This window comes from Amblyomma americanum, chromosome 3 (genome assembly GCF_052857255.1).
Source record: "Amblyomma americanum isolate KBUSLIRL-KWMA chromosome 3, ASM5285725v1, whole genome shotgun sequence".
Taxonomy (NCBI): Eukaryota; Metazoa; Arthropoda; class Arachnida; order Ixodida; family Ixodidae; genus Amblyomma; species Amblyomma americanum.
The window spans coordinates 25,529,725-25,549,664 of NC_135499.1; the positions used below are offsets into that span (position 1 = coordinate 25,529,725).

At 47.0% G+C, this 19,940-nt stretch overlaps 1 protein-coding gene across 5 annotated transcripts in view; it reads right to left on the reverse strand.

Annotated features, from left to right (window-relative positions):
- LOC144124487 (tRNA (uracil-5-)-methyltransferase homolog B-like) overlaps positions 1-19,940 on the reverse strand; it is a 221,962-nt gene that overhangs the window by 152,216 nt on the left and 49,806 nt on the right. For all 5 annotated transcript variants that reach the window (XM_077657181.1, XM_077657182.1, XM_077657180.1 and 2 more), the window contains 2 exons: positions 18,923-19,022; positions 10,110-10,183 (listed from right to left, as the gene is read on the reverse strand). In XM_077657181.1, the coding sequence (XP_077513307.1) occupies positions 10,110-10,183; positions 18,923-19,022 (174 nt within the window). The remainder of the gene's footprint in view (positions 1-10,109; positions 10,184-18,922; positions 19,023-19,940) is intronic.

Sequence of the window (19,940 nt, forward strand, 5' to 3'; positions counted from 1 at the left end):
AGGAGAGAAGGTGGGCCGATATAATAAAGGTGAGGAGGGAGCGGTGATGTGGCCCCTGCACCCAAGCAATACGAGGCCGGGTTGTCTGGCTGGAGACCCGCTGCTGCCAGGTGGCGAATTCTGATTGGCTTCAGTGCCGGGCAAACCACAACAAGTGGTGAATGTCAGCCTCAGTATCTTGCGAGTTGCAGACTGGACATCCTAGGCGGGGATAAGTGGCGAAATTGAGGCAACGTCTGAGTTACGGCAGGAGTGAGGGCGCCCCGACCCAGATCTTCCGGAGCACAACCTTCTCTGCACAAGTAAGACCGCGGAGAGGGCTATCGCACACGGAGGAATGAGAGCACGTGTGCAGCACCAGAGGTGTTCCTTTCCTGTGAGGAGGAGGGTGGCGTCATCCATAGTGATGAACTGAGGCATTGATGTGGGTAGGGTCACCAAGAGGGTTACAGAATCTGCAAAGGTTTGTGAACTCAGCAGGTCACGTGGGACCCACTCAATTTGAATGGCTTGCGGGATCCGAGCCACCAGGCGATGTGTATTCTGGCAGATTTCTGTGCTGTGGCTGACGCATCGGAGTAGATGTGTTGCTTGAAGGGCGTCAGTGCGAATGATAATGTGGTCTGTAGGAAGCAAGGTAACTGCGATTACAAAGCGAAGCACATCTTGTATAGAAACCAGCTCAGCACAGAAGGAAGAAGGGGGTTCCGTGAATCAAAACCTAGCAATCTTGTTAAGTGCAGGCTTGCAGGGACAGTAAACTGCAGCCGTTGTTTCAGAGCCCTGGTTACTGGCATCAACATATACAATAATTGAGCCGCAGGGTGGGTGACTATCTTGTTCTGCAATTCGCTCGCGAAGGGACGATGCCGCATAAGGTGAGGTTGGTCGATGTAGATCGGTAGGTTTGTTGTCGCTCAGCTGCACAAAGTCCCATGGAGGAAGAACTGAGGGTGGTGGCGACAGTATAGTGTGTGATGAACCAAAGGTCCGGAGTGCTCGCGATGAAAGGGTGGCCTTAAGGCTACGAGCATCACGGCGCTGCTGCACAAGCTCATCAGGGGTATTTAGCTGAGCATTTTCTTGAAGTGCCACAATCGGTGTGATGCGTGGAAGGCAAGTGATAGTTCTCATAGCCTCTCGATTGATGGCTTCCAGATGATGCCACTGAGCTCTGGTTAAATGTTGGAACTGTGATTGCTAAATGAGGTGCAATTGCAAAAGTGCTTTCATCAAATGTCATGCGACATGGGAGCGAGCGCCGCCGGTTTTGGGAGCAATACGTCTGATTAGGCCCAAAGTCTGCAAAGCCTGCTTTTTAGCCTGAGAAAGGCAGTACCCGTTCCAGACTGATGTATCGACAAACCCAGAATTTTCAATGTCGAAGATTCTTGAAGTGGGGTTCCAGATGGTTGGAGACGGATTCGCGTGGCAGCGAGTTTATATAGCGTTCGCAGTGGTTGGCCACTGACGTGAACATAGTTTTGCTCACGGAAAGCTGAAGGCCGACAGACATAGCATAATTGGCGGTAATATCTAAGACTGACTGTAGGACCGCCGCTTGAGTTAGCAGGTCATGGTGAGTGCTCCATACCGTGATATCATCGGCGTACAGTAAGAACTTAAAGTCAGGGACATCATGTAAGCGCCATGCAAGAGGAATGAAGGCAATATTGAACAGCGTTGGTGACAGTATCGACCAAGGCTTGGGGTACACCGCAAACAGAGACAAATGAGCCTATGGAGTCACCACTGAGGTGTATGGCAAATATCTGCCTTCAAGGAAGGATTTTATAATATTGCATACTCGAAGAGGGAAATGCAGCATGTCAACAGAATGCAAAATGGCAGCATGACTTATGTTATTGTAAGCCTTTCCGATATCCACGGCCAGGACGGTATGTACACTGTGGCTGCAAGTTGATGACAGAACTTGCGACGCCAAGACAGCCAAACCATCTTCAGTGCCGATGAACCGACAGAAGCCAATTTGGGCGGGGTGGTAGAAACCATGGTGCTCAGCCACCACAATGGTCGTGTGGCTAACATTTTCTCTGTCAGCTTGCACAGTGTTGATGTTAGGGAAATAGGCCGGAAGTTGCCATGGTCCTTAAGTGGCTTCCCTGCTTTTGCAATTGGGATCACATTGGCTAATTTCCAGGTCTCGGGAATAGAGCTGTTTCGCCATACTGTTTAATGGTGTCGAAAAATTGAGGGAGGACAGCACAACTCATGTTCTTGTACACCTCATATGGAATGGTATCCGGACCGGACGATGTCTTTCGTTTAGCCTCATCTATTGCTGCAAGCAACTCAGGCATGGTAAAAGGAGACGCAATACCCTCGGCGTCTGGTGCTGATGGCAGCTTATCTATGTGAGCTGGAATCCCTTCCAAGTTAGAAGTGGTAGCTGAGGGCGGCAACACATCATATTTTGGAAAGAATTTCCATGCCGCTTCTCTGGCAAAATCATCCGGAGACAAGTTAGCTGCGAAGCATGCAGTGCTAGCTGCGTCGGGGCGACGGTGACCTTGTTCCATTGCACGGAAAGTTTGCCGGAGAGATGGATTCGACAACTTCGCAGAAAACCGCTTGCACCACGCATGCCACAGCCTTCGTGATAGATCGCGTTCGTATCTGTGAGCCTTAGCATTAATATAGCTCAGTCTTATAACCAGCTTGGCCTGTCGGCGAGCAGCCCACAAGTTCAGCAGACCGATATCTGGAATTGGTTGATCGATGTCTCCCCAGGTGGATGTGGTAGCCCTGTTTGACGCGCATTGTATGCGGTCAACAAGCGATGGTGACGACTCCACAGGGAGATCCTGGAGAATAGTATAGAAATAATCGCAGTTGACCACCGTGCACTTGCGGCGTAACCGGTGAGCATGTGATGGATGGACACCGATGATGATAGGGTGGTGGTCACTCCCCCAACAGTCAGGCTCAAGGTGCCACGAGGGAGTGCCCGGGCCAGACCACCATGTCAGATCAGGAGCATATGTGATACTGTGACTGTGACGCACAGCCCGCGTCGCTGAACTGGGGTGATTTAGAAGAATAAACAATGCATCCGCGAAGGCATCGGGGGGGGCTCAAATTAGGGTACCCCCAGTCTGGGTATGGGGCGTTGAAGTCACCTCCTACTAAAATCGGACACTCGGGGTATTTCCTACGCACAGTCAATAACCAGCCCAGATTAGTACAGGAGGGAGCGCCACCCACTGGTCTAACGTAGAAAAATACCACCACAACACTTGCCTTGGATAATTTTACAGAAACTGCAACTACCTCCTGGTACGAGGTCCACCAGGTTTCCAGAGAGAGGCATACCCGAGGGGGAAACGCGTGTCAACGTAGATCGCCGCCTTTCCTGGAGGGGAATCAGTGTGCACACGATGGTCATTCATCGATGGTGACACATAACCACTGAAGCCCGGAATTGCTGGCAAGGCATTGGTCTCCTGCAGTAATATGGTCCACGCCTGGAGCTTGTGCAAGCGGAGACGGGTTTCGAGCTCTCCCACTTTAGTGGAGAGGCCTCTGCAGTTCCACTGGAGCACACCAGAAAAGCTGGAATGCGCCATCTTCGGTTAGTAGTCCAAGCGTTGCAAGAAAACAGCTGTCAGGTTGGATAACTGGTTAACCATGAAGCGGAGCAGGGATGCTGTAGAGTTACCTGGCAATACAGCAGATACTCTGGGAGGAGTGTTGAACAAAGCCGGTGGACGGGACATGCTCGGTGCTGATTCATCATGTCTAGTGGTGGTGCCAGATCCTGCTGCATGTCTACGGTGCGCAAGCAGTTCACGGTGTTGTCGGAGCCTTGAGACCTCTGCCAAAAGACGTGCGATTTAGTCATCAACTGCTACCATGTCATCCGGGATGCTACGCTGTTTTGTAGCCTGCTGATGCCGGCGGTCCTTACGCACTTTATCGCTATAAATCTGGTGGGCAGCAGTTTCATGCGTGTGCAGCACAGGAAGTTCGGGCCACTTGTCATCATCCAACTGGAGAAGTGCAAACCGGTTGGAAGTCTGCACAAGGGGCGTATTCACATTCTGAGTCATTTGCTTAGAGTACTCACGACAAATCTTTTCTGTTGCCTTCTGCTTTATGGGGCAAGTGGGCGATGTGATGTCGTGGTCGTCAGTTTGCAGAGGCCACATCCACTTGAGTAGTGAAAGGGCAGGATTTACGCATATGGCCAGGTCTGAAGCAAATGTAGCAGTAGACGGCAGTTGGTTTGTATGGCCGAGGCCATAACATGCACCCATAGTAGAGGGAGATGCAGCATGTCAATAGGCTGGCAGTGTTGGTGGGCCTTGCAGGGTGACGATGAAAGAGCGCCCTTTTCCCATATAACGTCCTTGGATCACTCGCTGGGTGGGACAGTAAAGCGGCAGCATTGTCTTCATTAACATCGACGTTGTAGACAACACAACGTTGCAAGTCGAATCCATCAACCAGGTACACCTGTACTGGCACCAAGACCTCGCTGGTAACTGTAATGCACTGTAGCGTTTGCAGACGTTCCACGGCATCCAAGGTCGGGAGTCACACAGCAATGATATTGGACTTCTTTCTGGCCGTAAAGCCGCAAAAACCTTTTGTTCCAAGACACGCATCCAGATTTGCCTGCAGAATCCAGTTCAGTATATCTGTAAGGCTTTTCGTTGCCAGAGATTCTATAGTGGCTTTGTAACTCACTGAGCCGTAGGTAGACACAACTGGGCGGTCTGTCGTTAGGCAGGAACGTTTGCCTTGTGAGCCGCCGCTGGCCAAAGAGGAACCCCTTGCAGCGTCTCCTGAAGGGCGCTTTTGAGAAGATCGGAGGGCTGGCAGCCAGATTGGCGGGGCTGACGACAGGTCCATTGGAGTGCTCGGCATTTCTTGTTGTACTGGCAGAAGTCGATCCAGAAGTATAGGCTGAGCAGCCGTATCTATGTTCCGTCCCGAGGGTAAATCACTCACGAGCTGTTGTACATCTGGACAAGACAGGGCAAGTGCCGTATTCAGTGAAACAAAGGCACGATTTTGGAGGTCTGGCCCATGCTCAGGGGACAGCTGTACTGCAGGAATGCCACTGAGGCAAGCGGCACAGGCGGAGCTATCCCCGCCAGCATGTCACCGGAGGCGCTAGGCCTAGCCTCGGTGCACAGTTCAGGTCCAGGAATAACTGTGTGACATTTGCTGTATGCCACGCAACCAGGCGCCGACTAGGCGTCCGAAGCCTCCTCGTATGGCTTGAATCCAGTTCGTTTGCGACAGGGAACGTGTTTACGTGGCAGGTGAGATTTTCACAAGAGCGCTGTGAAGGCACCAGAGCAAGGACAATTCATCTTCCTTCTTCCTTACCAATATTTGCCCATTCCACGACTCCTGAATGACTGCTGAGGTTTCCACTAAGTCAAATGCTTTCTCGTAATCAATGAAGGCTATATACCAGGTGTCCCAGCCAAATGCAAACAAGATTAAAAAAAAAACGATATGCCCTAGCTGCGTGAGATCAACTGAAGGTTGTTTAGAGTCGCCTAACTAGTCTGCAGTATTTGTTCGTTCTTCAAAGTTAAATAATTAGTTAAGCCTAAATAGCTAACTTTTTAATTATTACCCTGGACTACAAAGTGTCAATGGAAAAATTGAAGATCACTTTGAAAAACAGGTGACTGCAACTTTTGCACCAAGATACCGTTAACGTAAAGTACATTTTTATCCGCCTTAAACCCTAGCTCGCACAATAAAAAAGAGCGTCCATGTGACAATAGTGCCATATTTATACGTCCCCGCGTCTTAGAGAACGAAATCCATTTTTACTGAAGTGCTCTCCCCGATGAGCCTTTGCGCGCACATTGGGGCAGAGATGTGACCCAGCAGCTCGTCACGTGATAGCTTTCTTTAAGGCCAATAAATAAAGCTGCGTAAATCGTACCTTGATGGGAACAGCACTGCTAGTGGTTTTGTGAGACAATCTACAACTTTTACATCGATTTGTTCCACAAATCAATAATTAAAAAGTTAGCTAAACTAATTAATTACCTTAAAGAACAAAAAATACAACAGACTAGGCCACGCGAGTCTGAACACCCTCAGTTGGTTTCACTGGGGCTAGGACACTTCATCTTTTTTAAAAGCTTGGTTACATTTAGCTGGGACACCTGATATAGGGGTTGGTTATATTCTGCGCATTTCTCTATCACCTGATTGATAGTGCGAATATGATCTATTGTGGAATATCCTTTACGAAAGCCTGCCTGATCATTTGGTTGATTTAAGGTTGCCCCGACTCTACTAGCGTTAACCTTAGTAAACACCTTGTAAGAACTGACAGTAAGCTGATCAGTCTGTAATTTTTTTAGTCGATGACGTCTCCTTTCTAATGAATTAAGGTGAATTAAGATTAGCATTCTTCCAAGCTTCTGATACACTCGAGGTCACAAGGCATTGCGTATACAGAGTAGATAACTTTCCTAGCACAATATCCCCTCTGGCCTTCAACGGATCTCCTGTAAACTGATCCTTACCAGCTGCTTTTCCCCTTTGCATTGCTCCTAAGGCTTTCCTTACTTCCTCTTTCGTTACTGGCGGGATATTCCATTGCTGTCCAATACTGCCCATCTCATTTACGTCCTGATTACATTGACCATTGTATAGATTTGTGTAGAACTCTCCGGCTGTTGCTAATGACATTGCCCACTTTGTCCCTTAACTCGTACATCTGATTTTTGCCTATGCCTAGTTTCCTCTTCACCGTTTTTTGACTACCACCGTTCCTTAGAGCATGCTCGAATCTACCATATTAAACTTCCTTACGTCAGTTACCTTGCACTTATTAACTCTGATAACTCTGCCAGTTCTGTTCGACCTGTGGGGTTTAAAGCTTTCATGCATTGGCGTTTCTTAATCAGATCTTTCATCTCTTGAGAGAGCTTGCCAGTATCCTGTCGAACCATCCTACCACCTATTTTTGCTGCGCAGTCCGTAATGATAGCTGTCAGATTATCATTCACAGCTTGAACGTTAAAGTTGTCGTCCTCAGCTAAAGACAAACACTTGTTCTGAAACGATGGCCTGGATTTCTCTACTTTCCCTCTTATGGCTAACTCATTAATGGGCTTCCACTTCACTAGTTTCTTCTGCTCCCTCTTCAAGTCTACGCTAATTTCAGACCTTACCATCCTGTGGTCACTGCAACGCACCTTTCCGAGGACTTCCATATCCTGCACGATGCCAGGGTGAGTGCACAGTACGAAGTCTGTTTCATTTCTAGTCTCACCATTGGGACTCTTCCAGGTCCACTTCGTGTTCTCTCGTTTGCTGGTGAAGGTACCCATGAATGGTAAATTATTTCTCTCTGCAAACTCTAATAATAATACCCCCTGCAATTCCTAGAGCCTATGCTATGGTCGCCTAATGCCTTATCTCCAACCTGCTTCTTTCCTACCCTGGCACTTAAGTACCCCATCGGTACAATGTACTGTGTTCTTACTTCGCTTATTGTCTATTCCACACTGTAAGGTCGTCATGCGCTTCAGCTTGTTTGCGTCTCTTTTGCTTGTATGTTTTTTTTTGCATTTGCACCCCTGAGGCCGCGTCGCCAAGACACCAGGTGTCTTCGGGGGAAACTTTTGTTTGTCTTTGGTTTGTGGTTCGCAGTCGCGTTGTGTACAGTTGTACCCCCGAGCCGCGTGGCCGAGAGGCCGCGTGCCTCCACGGGGGAACTTCAGTTTGTGTTTTGTTTGTCGGTCCAAGCGGAGTCCGGGTGCCTTAGGCGACACGGTCCGCGCGTTCATCATCCGGCTTTCGATGTGTTTGTTAACGCGGGTCCACTCCGACTTTGCGTACAGAGAGCGTGAGTGTGCCGGGTCTTGTTCTCGCACTGACATGGGAGGCACCATGTGTCTCCATAGACGGCGCTTCGCGCATCATTTAGGGCACGGGCCTCCGAACGCCTTCGGCGAACCACACCCCGCGCGTTAGTTAGGTGGCTGGGTTTGCACTTTTCTTTGCTGAACCTCGGAGCCACTGGTCGTAAATTTGCGCTTCTCCGCGGGAATGGGTTTCCTGACATGGAGGACCGGGGCCCAGACGCGGTGGCGTCCCAGCCCCGTCTGCGATACATCCATTCCCAGAAATCTGGGGGAAAGCGACGTTGGGAATGTGGGAGTGACGAAAGAATGATTGCTTTTGGGAAGAAACCCTGTGACGGCCGCGAGCTCTGAGCAAGACGGCAGTGGAGGCAGGAGCTCGGTAGAAGACGGACTTCCTCCCGCATGCTCACTTAGGACGACGGACTGTCCTAAGTCCAAGGGTGGCCCAGCTCAGTTATTCTGTATATATGCTGCTGTCATCATTTTAACTGCAATGTACTTTTTTATTGTTGTCATCAAGTGTATAATTAAATCAGTTTTCTCAGTTAATCCGGCCAATTCGAGAGGTTTATTTGGCGAAGCAGGGAAACGGGACCTACGAAGAAGAGAGAGAAGAAAGCGAAGGAGAGTAAGAAAGAAGTAAAAATCTTTACTCACATTTTGATAGAAGCTTTTGAAGATTTGATGATATATTTTTATGGCGCAAGGGCATCTGTGGCCCAAGAGCGCCATGGCACAAGGTATTTTCTTTTACTCAAGGTGGGGTCAAAGACCCATTTCCCACGCATTTCCCCCTAAATAAGGTGAGCACCAGACCAGGAGAAAGCTTGTACCCACTGTATCAACGGTGGGTACCCGGCGGCACTGGGGATCAAACCCATCACCTTCCACATGCGAGGCGCATATTCAGACCACTAGGCCATCGTTGCGGTGTGCTTTCGAAGATTTAGTCATCATGACCGGACGTAGGGGCATAAGCCTGTACCACATTTAGCTTGTACTTCTTTTAAGCCTGATTATGACAACTGTTAAGACAGATGAATGGGCTTGTTGGTAATCCATAGTGACAAAATAGCGCAGACAAGACAAAGGCGAGGAAGGAATACAGCAGCACAGCGCTCGTGCCGTCGTATTCCTTCCTTGTCCTTGTCATGTCTGCGCTGTTTTGTCACATGCAATAACCGCCACCCTCTCGTTATTACTACAGAATTCCTCTATGCTGCCAGCTATATCCCAATTGATAAGGAATCCTGCACATGGTTCTCTCCTGCCCGCTAATCCGCGACAGCACAGTATGTGCCCGTCCCCTTAGTACTGTATACACCTCTCATCTGTCCTTCTAGCCTTACTAAGCCCTATGACATCCCATTTAATACTCGCTAGTTCCTCGAACAGCCCTGCTAGACTAGCCTCACTGGATAATGTTGCAATGTTAAACGTTGCGAGATTCAGTTTCCGATGGCGGCCTGTCCAGAGCCAGAGATTTTTAGCACCCACAGCTGCCTTGTTCAGTTGCTCCACAGCCGCTAGGAACTGAGAGCCGAAGGTTAGTTGGTGTCATGTAGGAGGTTGTGGCCACGTACTACACCAGGGTGGCCAAGTCCTGTTCTGGTGAGGGAGCGCATTGTCGGTTCTGGTCATTGAGATCAGGCCGCACTTCAGGCCTGTATATGCAACTTCATCGACACGCGGAGTTTTTTTTTAATCCAATGGAGAACTGTGTGGCACCGAAATTTGAACCCCCGTCACCTTGCACGCGAGGTGGATGCTCTACCTCTATGCCATTGCTGCACTCTACTCACATTGAACTAGGTGGACCTTCCCAAATGTGGAAATTATGATGCAAGCCCCAAACTGGGGGACGCCACACCGCCTCTTTCCTTCTTTTCCAATAGCCCCTCTCCAGGGACCACCGAGACACATTGCCACCCTCAGGAGCACCAATTCTTGTCCCACCTGGCAACACTGTCAGTGGCAAGCAGGTCAACATGGGAGTTCTCACTCAGCCAAGAGGTAGCGCACCAAAAGCTACTTCAGTGAAAGGAACACTGCCAGCCGTGTCCAGCTATGAGAAGAATGGACTAGCTCACCATTCAAAGGGGCTCACTTGGCACATCCAAAGAGCATTTCAAAGGTCCAGGGTGCCCATCGATGCTCATGAACCTTTCAATGCTGGGTGCACATGGTCCCTTCCCCCTTTTCCTCACCATCACATGCTTAGCTGAAAGTACCACCCACCTGTGCCACCCGCCTGTGGCTCTCCTTGCACACCACCACTCGCTCGGGGCTGACGCACACCACCGGGTCACCACCTGCACACGCAAACACTCTAGCACGTAACAGCTGCTTCTCACAATGCAGACACAGCCACGCATCAGAATTTCGAGAGAACTTCAGTTTCGGCTGGTTAGTGTATATCATTTTAGAACAGTTCAGCACAAACAAATGACTAGTCACCAGTTTCAGTTTTTGATGAGACGACGATCCTCGACTGAAGTGGAAACAAAAGCACTCTTGGATAACATCAGGAAGGAGACAGACTGCTAAGTAATATGTCTGAGGAAATAAAGCAGCTTTTATTCGCATTCGTGGCCATCCCGTACTATGTGGTTGGTCTTTTCGTTGCGCTCTGCGCTCACAGCTTCTGTTATTTATTTTATCAGTTTTTCTTTATTCAATACTGCAAACCTTGTAAAGGTTCAAGCAGGGTAGGCAAAAGAATAATCAGAGGAATACGAACAATCGAAGTTAGTAAGATATCAAACTAGCAAAGTGTGGAGAGAGGCAATAACGAATCATTCCAATCGGCTACAGTACGAAGAAAAAATGAAAATTTGAAGAAATCTGTTTGTGCAAAATACGGTGTCAGCAAATTTGAATGATGGTGGAGAGTCTACCTCAATGTTAAAGGAGACAGATAGGGTGATGGGTTAATTGCTAGATCCCGATTCCAAAGCAAGAAAAGGGACTGCAAACGTAAATTTTTCCTTCGCTGTTCAAGACATTGAATGCCATTGGCCTGCATTGTTTAGGAGGGTGAATATTACAGTGAAAATTTTGAGCAAATAAACCTTACAGCTTTTCTCTATACCTTTTCGAGACGGGTAATATTGTGCTTAGTAAATGTGTCCCAGGCAATGCATGTGTATTCATGTTCGGTCTAATTACTGAATTGCAAGCAAGTAATTTTACACTAGAGGGTGAATTTAAATTTTAAGCTTGTGTCTTAAAAAATATCGTTTACGGAAAGCGGATAAGCAGGTGTTAGCTCTATGTAAATTCCAAGACAGAGTATTTTAGAAAGCGTGACACTTGAGCACAGTCAGCGCTTCTGTCGTCGATGCGTTTTTTGTGCTGCATATTTTCCTTTTCTGTGATTAACCAACAGGCCCAAATTATCACCCTTCATATTTAGTCTCTTCCTGCAATGGGCATGAACCTAGCCTGTACGTAAAGAAAATTTGGCGAGAGAAGTGAAGAAAGATGGTCCTTTCTGCATTAAGCTTCCTATTCTACGTTTCACACCATTAAAAAATGTCTGAAAGAGTAGAGTTAAGATGGTTTTGATCGTTAGTTTAAGTGATTTCCTGAAGCAACGCACAATCATCCACAAACAGTTTGACCTTGTTGCTGACAGCGTGAACGGAAGACAGAAACAAAAAAAAAAAAAACCGACGTCACAGGTGCTGAACTTCAACTTTATTCCAGAACCGCCGACACTGCATATATACCCACAACACAGGCGCCCACAAGCGGCGGAAATTTTTATGCACTCGTAGCGACAGAAGTGATATGGCAAGTAAAGTGGTAAAACAACAAAGGCTTGAAACAAAAGCCAAAAGACAGAACAGGGAAGGATAAAATCAGAACAAGATGAGACAAAAAAAATGACTTGGGAAAAAACATTTTGTCTCACCTTGTTCTGCTTTTACCCTTCCATGTTCTGTCTTTTGGCTTTTGTTTCTAGCCTTTGTTGCTTTACCACTTTACTTGCCATATCACTTCTGCCGCCACGAGTGAATAAAAATTTTCGCCGCTTGTTGGCGGCAGTGTTTTGCGTTTATATGCAGCGTTTCGGCGGTTCTGGAATAAAGTTGAAGTTTAGCGCCTGTGACGTCGTCTTTGCTGTTGCTGTCTTCAGTCCACGTGTTTAAGTGCTGTCAAAAACAATGGATCACCACTAACTAGCCTGACAGCTTGTCCTATTCAACCAATCTGACTTGCACATCAGTATCAATGACAGTGACAATATCATTCACAATAATGACAGTGACAATATCATTCACATACAATAAAAACAATAATGGTCCTTGCAAACTCCCTTGGGGGACCCTGGAGTTGACCGGAAAACAGCCTGATTGTCGCTCATTAACAGCTACAAATTTATTGCAATTGGTTAAAAGGTTACCTATCCATTTGATCAAAATTTCCGGAAGGCCACTGCGTCTGAGTTTTAGTATTAGTGCATCGTGTGGAACTCTATCGAAAGCTTTGCTGAAATCTAGAAATGCTGCATCAACCTGACCATTCTTCTCAAAGCATGAGGCGACTGAATTTATTACACCGTCACTAATTGCTTAATTGTTAAATAGCCTTTTCTGAACTTGTGCTAGAAATTAGAACTGAGTGCCCATCCAAAAATTCATTAATCTGACTGGCAATAATGTGTTCAATTAGTTTGCAACACGATGATAGAAGAGATAATGGACAGCAATTTTGTAAAAAAAGCCTGGTCACCTTTCTTGTTTATGGGCACAACTCTAGCTATCTTCCAGTCACTCCAGTAATTCCCTTGAAGTAATGAGATACGATATATAATAACAAAAAACTTTGCAATAAATTCAACGTATCGCTTCAGAAACACACTAGGAAGGTTGTCAGGACCACATGATGATTTAGTTTTTAAATTTAGGATAGAAACTACTCCAGGGTATGAAATAAAATTCACATCACAGGGATTAAACACCGCATCACTGGAAGGACAAACACCAGGATTAGAAAACACTGTGAAAGTAATCATTGATATGGCGTGCACTATCACTGTGATTGGTAACTATAGAACTAGCCACATAAATTTGAGACACTGGTTTCTTTTTTTTTTTCGATCATATAATTCCCAACCTTTTTTGGTTTCTCTACAATGAAGTTCAGCAGCACTGCATTAAAGGAGTGTTCTTTTGAAGGGTGTACTGCACATGCAACGTTTTCTTTTAATTGCGTTAGATGACCAGGATAGAAGTGCCGTTTATTAGACTTTTTATGCTTTGCTTCATGTAGATCATTTCATGTGTCACCCACGGTGTCTGTCTACAGGAACACCGGGACAGAGGGGGGAAAGGGGGCAGTCGCCCCCCCCCCCCACAACATTTTTCCAGAGGGGGCAGCACCCCCCGCACCCCCCCCCCCCCCTCCAGTTTCTAACTGCTTGCACATGGATCCTATTTCTGACAACTGAAAGACTTCAGTCCTAGGACTCTTTTATGCAAATCACAGTGGGGGTGAGCTACTTCGCTTCGCAGCCAGTTGTAAAGCATTTCGTATATGAGTAATCTAAACTAGTTATGTCCCAACAGAAGTGGACTGTCTGACCCGTGTACATGATCATGAATAGCAGAATTCAAACAAACTATGCACAAACTATTTTAATGCAACTGATTACTCTTCATGCGTAAAGCTTCCCATTTCTCTTTGTTTTATATTGCCGTGAATATTTGCACTGTTTGTTCGCACTGGAAACCACCAGCCTGCGGCTTTATCATTTTGTTTTGTAATGCGAGATGCAACCAGATTTATCTCCTGTAAGGGATCTGTGGACGCCCGCGGCTTTGTGGGAACCATCCGCCCTTTTGTTGCTGGCTCGGCACTGTGGAGCGGCGATTTTCCCTCGCTAACCCGTCGGTGCGTCGGCAAGATGCGGGCAAGGCGAGGCAGATGGACAGTGACTCATGCAAAGGCGCTAGGGTCACTAAGGGAGAGGGTTTTGAACGTTGCAGAAACTGGAAGGCGTGCCATGCAGTTTGTTAACTGATCATGTGTTAGTATGTTTTGATTGGGTAGTGCAAAATGTGGGCTAGGCTCTGAGGTCTTTAAAACCAGGCCCCAGATCCTGGAAAACCGTTCTGGGTTACGGTCAGATGTAATATATCTTTGGCTATGCCGAGCAGGGGCCTCCCCTAGTGTTAGCCCGTTCCACCTTTTCTTTTGTTTAAACCTTTTTGCCGCTTTAGATTGTCTAACGTAAATTTTTGTACATAAATCTTGGAAGTCGTACTCCCTTAATACCTGCACCTTAATTCGTAGCAAGGATGTCTCTGATGGAGCACCCCTGGTGCGAAGAAGATAAAGAACCAAGTAGATCAGCATGAGACCAGTAAATCTTTACTCCTCCATTGATCGTGGCTGTGTGCAAATGCTTCCACATTTTTCTAGATTGTTGCAGTTGCTATTGGTTCTTTATCGAAGGTTCCTTGCTAGATTTAAATTGAGCACTGCCAAGAACTGCAGGCATTCAGTTTGATGACCGCCGAGCACGCTTGTGGCTATCGCTGCCACCGAGCCATTCAGTTCTTAGTGGGCGCGAGCCAGCCCCTTAAACAGTTTCTTTTAGAAGCCTTTTCGTTGTCTTTCTGACTTCTGGAGTGTCGTCACCACAACGTGACAAATTGCATCAACCTTTCAACGTTGAAAAATAAAAATAATATCAATATAAAATTTATTAAATAAATAAGCATTAAAACTAATAAAACAAGTCCCAAGTCTTGCCCCCCCCCCACTCAAAAAAAAAGTTCCGGAGTCCCTGTCTATCTATGAATTAGTTGTTGGCACAAACTTGCCTTTAAAGTAGTGGCACATATCATTACTTGTATAAGGCATGTTTCCAAATGATGTATAACGGATGCATCATCTGCACATGAGTAATCTTTCAAAGAACGCTTCACAAGGTTAATCGACCAGATAAAAGCGACAATGGGTAAACAAATACCAATAATCAGGTGATCAGATATCCCTCCCACAACTTCAGTAAAGCTTTGTAAGGGGCTAGGTGGTCATGCATACTGAGACTGGGGAGCGCTACAATCAAGACAAGAGGACAACACCACATAAGAACACCACGAGACACGAGCGACATTTGCGCTCGTGTCACGTGGTGCTCCTATACAGTCGCCGACCAATTTTTCGGACATGAAGGGACCCGAAAAATGTTACGAATAATCGAACAGCCCGAAAAATCCATGAAGTACGAAAAAATCACTTTAATGAGATGAAATCGGCTTAAAAATGTCACCGATTTTAGCTTGCGGAAAATTTCTATTGCTGGTGATGATTTGCGCCTGTATTAGCGCCAAAGTCGTGCTTTTATTGTACACACTAGATAGCAAGGTCATGGCATTTAGTTGAATACTTCCCACGTTTTTTTGACTGACCCGGAGGCACTGGCGGGGTTATGTTGTCCACAACCCGAGTAGAGTGAACTAGAAGAGAGAGTGTGTGAAACAAAAGCCCAAAAGTGAGGCAAAAAAAGGTCATTTCTGCTTGGAGCACTACGAACCTTATCCTTCCCTAGGTGCCTTTTTGAAGGCGGCAGAACCCGCGCGCTGTGTAGCGTAGTGGTTAATGAACTCGCTTCACACGCGGAGGACTAGGGTTCGACACAAGCGGCATAGGCGTAGCTGGCATAGGCATTTTACACACTCTCTCTTGTAACCAAGTGGTGACTGCTATCCAAAGAGCAGAACGACAGCGAAGATGGAGTCTAAACAAAACCTTATTTGAGGCTGACTTGTGCCCACAATGGAATGATTCACTCGGCGGCAGCGTAGCAACAAGCATGCTCGGTGGTCGTCGAACAGAATGCCCGCCGCTGTCGGCCGTGCTCAATTTAAAGCTGATAGCGAACTTTCTAATAAAGCGTGCAAAGTTACTCAAACATTCTGGAACACCGTAGAATCAACTCTGCCCGACTACGATCAATCGAAATAAATCTAGTCCTGTCTTGCGCCGCAAACAAAGCGATAAAGCGGCGTGGCAGCAGAGTTGAAGAATGAACAAACACTGCACAGATTTGCGGCAATCTCTTCTAGTTCACTCTAACCCGAGTGTGCACCACACCACTCATCAAACACACGCAAAGACAAGGCACGTTTCATTCAAAGAGGTGGAACCGCCAGATGCAATCACAAAACAGCGAACGGATGTAACTTCGTGAAGACTCAGCGCCACTCGGTCGACTAGGTCAAAGAAACCCAAGCGACGAAACGGAGAATGGCGAACGTATGAGACCCGCCGCAGTGGCTCAGTGATTAGGGTGCTTGGCTACTGATCCGGAGTACCCGGGTTTGAAACCGACCGCGGTGGCCGCGTTTCGATGGAGGCGAAACGCAAAGGCGCCCGTGTGCTGTGCGATGTCAGTGCACGTTAAAGATCCCCAGGTGGTCGAAATTATTCCGGAGGCCCCCACTATGGCACTTCTTTCTTCCTTTCTTCTCTCAGTCCCTCCTTTATCCCTTCCCTTAATGACAATCCGACTGCCACCTCGAACTGTCAGAGATCGCAGGAACCTCTACTGGCAAAAATGAGGTGCCGAAAGTCTGTCAAGCCAATCAAACTGCAGCGTAAATCCACCTCAATCCTAGATGGCGCCTTTTGCACCAGCAAAAGGCCAATAAGATGGCCGGTTTTGGCCTGCAGGCGACTGAAATTAGTCCGAAGAATCGAACTTTCGAACTTTTGAAGTCCGAAATATCCGTCGCGAATATGTATGTGCTTCTATGGGGTGTGACGGTGCCTCATCGAGGTCCGAAATATCCTACACAGAACTGATTTCTAGCTTCAGCATGTTGCGCTCTCAGCGGCAACGCCATTTTGTGGTTTAGGTTTCGCCATGTGATCGCAACGGAGGCGCACAAAACTTGATTTTTATCTTTAACGCCACTCCCTTGCAGGGGCAGCGAAAGTTTATTTCCATCTGTATTGGTGCTGCTCTTGGCTTGTTTATCACCAACACTCACGAGGTATTCTCGCTCTCCTTGTTTACTGAGTTTCCTTCGAGTTCTTCAGATCTACAGCAGAGTGGCGATATGGCCGAACGCACTGCCCATTCTCTTGACACCAAGAACAGGAGAATAGACACGCGTTTTATGTGAGTAGATTGTGATGAAGTGCTGCACAAAGACCGTGTTTCAAGGAATGGCACACTCTGAAATGCTACTGAATATTGTCACCAAGAAACGGTTGACGTACGCAGGGCTGGTTTACTTATACACGCAAGACGCTGTTGGGACGCGCAAGGCAGCAGGCAGCTCGAGAGATGAAGACGAGAAAACATCTAGCCCCGAGATGGCTCAAGGCTCGCCAACTGCCAGGTAATACAGTTTAGCCGCGATACAGTGCCACTATAGGAGTTAATAGTGTGGCAATATTTTGCAGCTCTGACTGATACTGATGCCAAAATACTGTTCCTGATTTTCTTTTTTATACAATTTCTTTCCGACTTTACACATACTGTACATTAAATATCCGCAATAAAGTAATTTGACCATCTGGGAAAGTTTTTTTTAAAAAAAAATTCAACCCTCAAAGGGTTAATAAGGACAGCCACGCCGCTTCACCTGGAAGGCCGATCCTTATGCAACTTCAGGACTGCAGTCCTGAAGAAGACCGCACCGCGGTCGAAACGTCAGCAATAAATGTGTCTTCAAGAAAGTGGGAAAACATCCCCATCACCTATTCCGGTTATTTTTATTATTTATTTATTTCATTTGTACATACTGTAGCCCCTACAGGGACTATCGCAGGAGTGGACATACACATTCAAAACTACAGATATGGTAGCAAAAATTAAAACAGCGAAGTTGAATACATAGGAATATTACACAAATATTGGAGCATGGGTATAGTAAATAAAAAGATTACTAATCAGTTATGGCCTGCATAAATCTGTTTATAGGAAGGGAATGCACTGGACCGGGCAATGTATTCCAGTGTTCAATGGTGCACGGAAAGAAACTGCATTTAAACATATTAGTGCGAACAAAGTAAGGTGAAAAATTAAGATTATGATGACTTCTTCTTGATGATGGTATGGCACTCGTGATGTACCTGCCGCTTTAGAGTCGGTAGAGCGAATGAACGACACAGTGCACAATTTTAATGACTCTAGTTGCCAGCGAGTGGCGAGGGTAGTTATTTGTAATGATTTCAGGGCAGAAGAGGGTGAAAAAATCACTGCGATATTTATTACATATAAACCGAACTGATTTCTTTCGGATGGCCTCAATTTTCTTAATCTCTGTTACCTTGTAAGGATTCACGTAAAACAAGCATAGTCATGAATTGGACGGATTAGGGATGCTTTGTTGATTATTCTACGGGCATTTACAGTATGTTGATCATACGCAATTGCTTGTCACAAACTTGGGAGAGGCATCAAGTCTCTGGCTGCTGGAGCGCTCGTTCACTATCTTGATGCATTTTGCATTTGAATTTGTTTACTCAAAAGGGGAGAGCAGGGTTCCACAAAATACAATAAATTTTTTTTTTAAATAGAGCGACACCGCATTAAGGATATGACGCGCTAGCGTTACTGAGTTAACGCCTATATATGCGGAACTGGACGTTCTCAACTTTACATTCATGTGTTCCTGGGAGTCCTCCTACCACTTCTTGCGCAATGGTGCAGCAGTTAAGGAATGCACCAGTGCCTTGCGATGGCAGGTGCTGCCATTGGTGGGTCTTGTGTGACCCAAGTTGCTCTTCCCGAGCAACCTCTCGCCATCAGCCATTAAATTAGCTGCCACCTGCCAGGCTGGTTAGTTTGCTCACAATCCGGTGGGAAGGTTGTGATGATGATTCCACAAGGTCACTTGACCTTTAGGTTGGTAGGTTGCCCACTCAGGATGCTTCTCCAGGAGTGGCTGCCTAGGCCACCCCATGCCACCCTATTTATCGCTCACAATGCCGACACCGGATTTTCTGCGTAACAGGGCCTGCAACGCTATCGTGTTAAAAAGCAGTTTACAATGATGGTGCGAGCATTCAACCAAAATGCTCACCTGAGGGGCTGCCCAGCAGGAATCCCACTGTCTTGGGCGCTCCATCGGGGCCCTGGCGGATGGAGAACTCGTCCTTGTTGCGGTATTGCTCCACCACAGGCTGCACATGTGCACACCATAAGATGGGTGGTGGATTTACCGACACAGCACGAGGCAGTGGCCGCAAGCAGCCCATGGCAAAGAATGTCTAATATCCATGTCCCATAGCCGTTTCAAAGGCTCTCGAAGCAACAGCCTTAACAGACAACTGAGGGTTGCTACATCAGTAGTTCCAATGGCTATCGGGTCAACAGTCAATCCAGACAGTTGCATATGCAGAATGCTACCGAGATTTAGAGGGCCCCTGAGCAGTGGAAGGATGCACTGTCAGAGGTAAGGTAAAGTAGTCACGTACATGAACTAAGAAACAAACATGAATCATCATCATCAGCAGCAGCCTGACTACACCCAATGCAGGGCAAAGGCCTCTCCCATGTCTCTCCAATTAACCCTTACCTTTGCCAGCTGCACCCACCCTATGCCTGCAGACTTCTTAATCTCATCTACCCAAACAACTGAAATTTGCCAACATAAAAGACTAGTAGCAAATTCGTTCCCAGTGCTCAACAAGCCCAACCAAGTAAGGCATGCAGCAACCAGTACAGAACAAACTAGCATATTCACCAGGGACACTGGAACAGGGGGGGCAGGGGGGGGCCAGAGCCCCCCCAAGTATTCTCATGAGGGGGCTCAGCCCCTCCCCACCTGAATTCCTGCCTTGTTTATATTTTTTTAACCTAACTTATGACCTCCGTGTTCCCATGACATCCCAGTAGGAAACTACGCGTTGAAGACACCCCCAAGTCTCTGGAACAGGCATGAATTAGAGTGCTAGCCCTCATTTTGGTTTTCATAGGACGGCAATTTTAACAATAAAAACACTCTGGCGCAGGTACCAATTCGCAGTAGCAGCAGAAGCAGGGAGCTGGCTTCGCTTTTCCTTTGTTAAAAAGTGGCGAAGTCCATTAACTTATGCGAA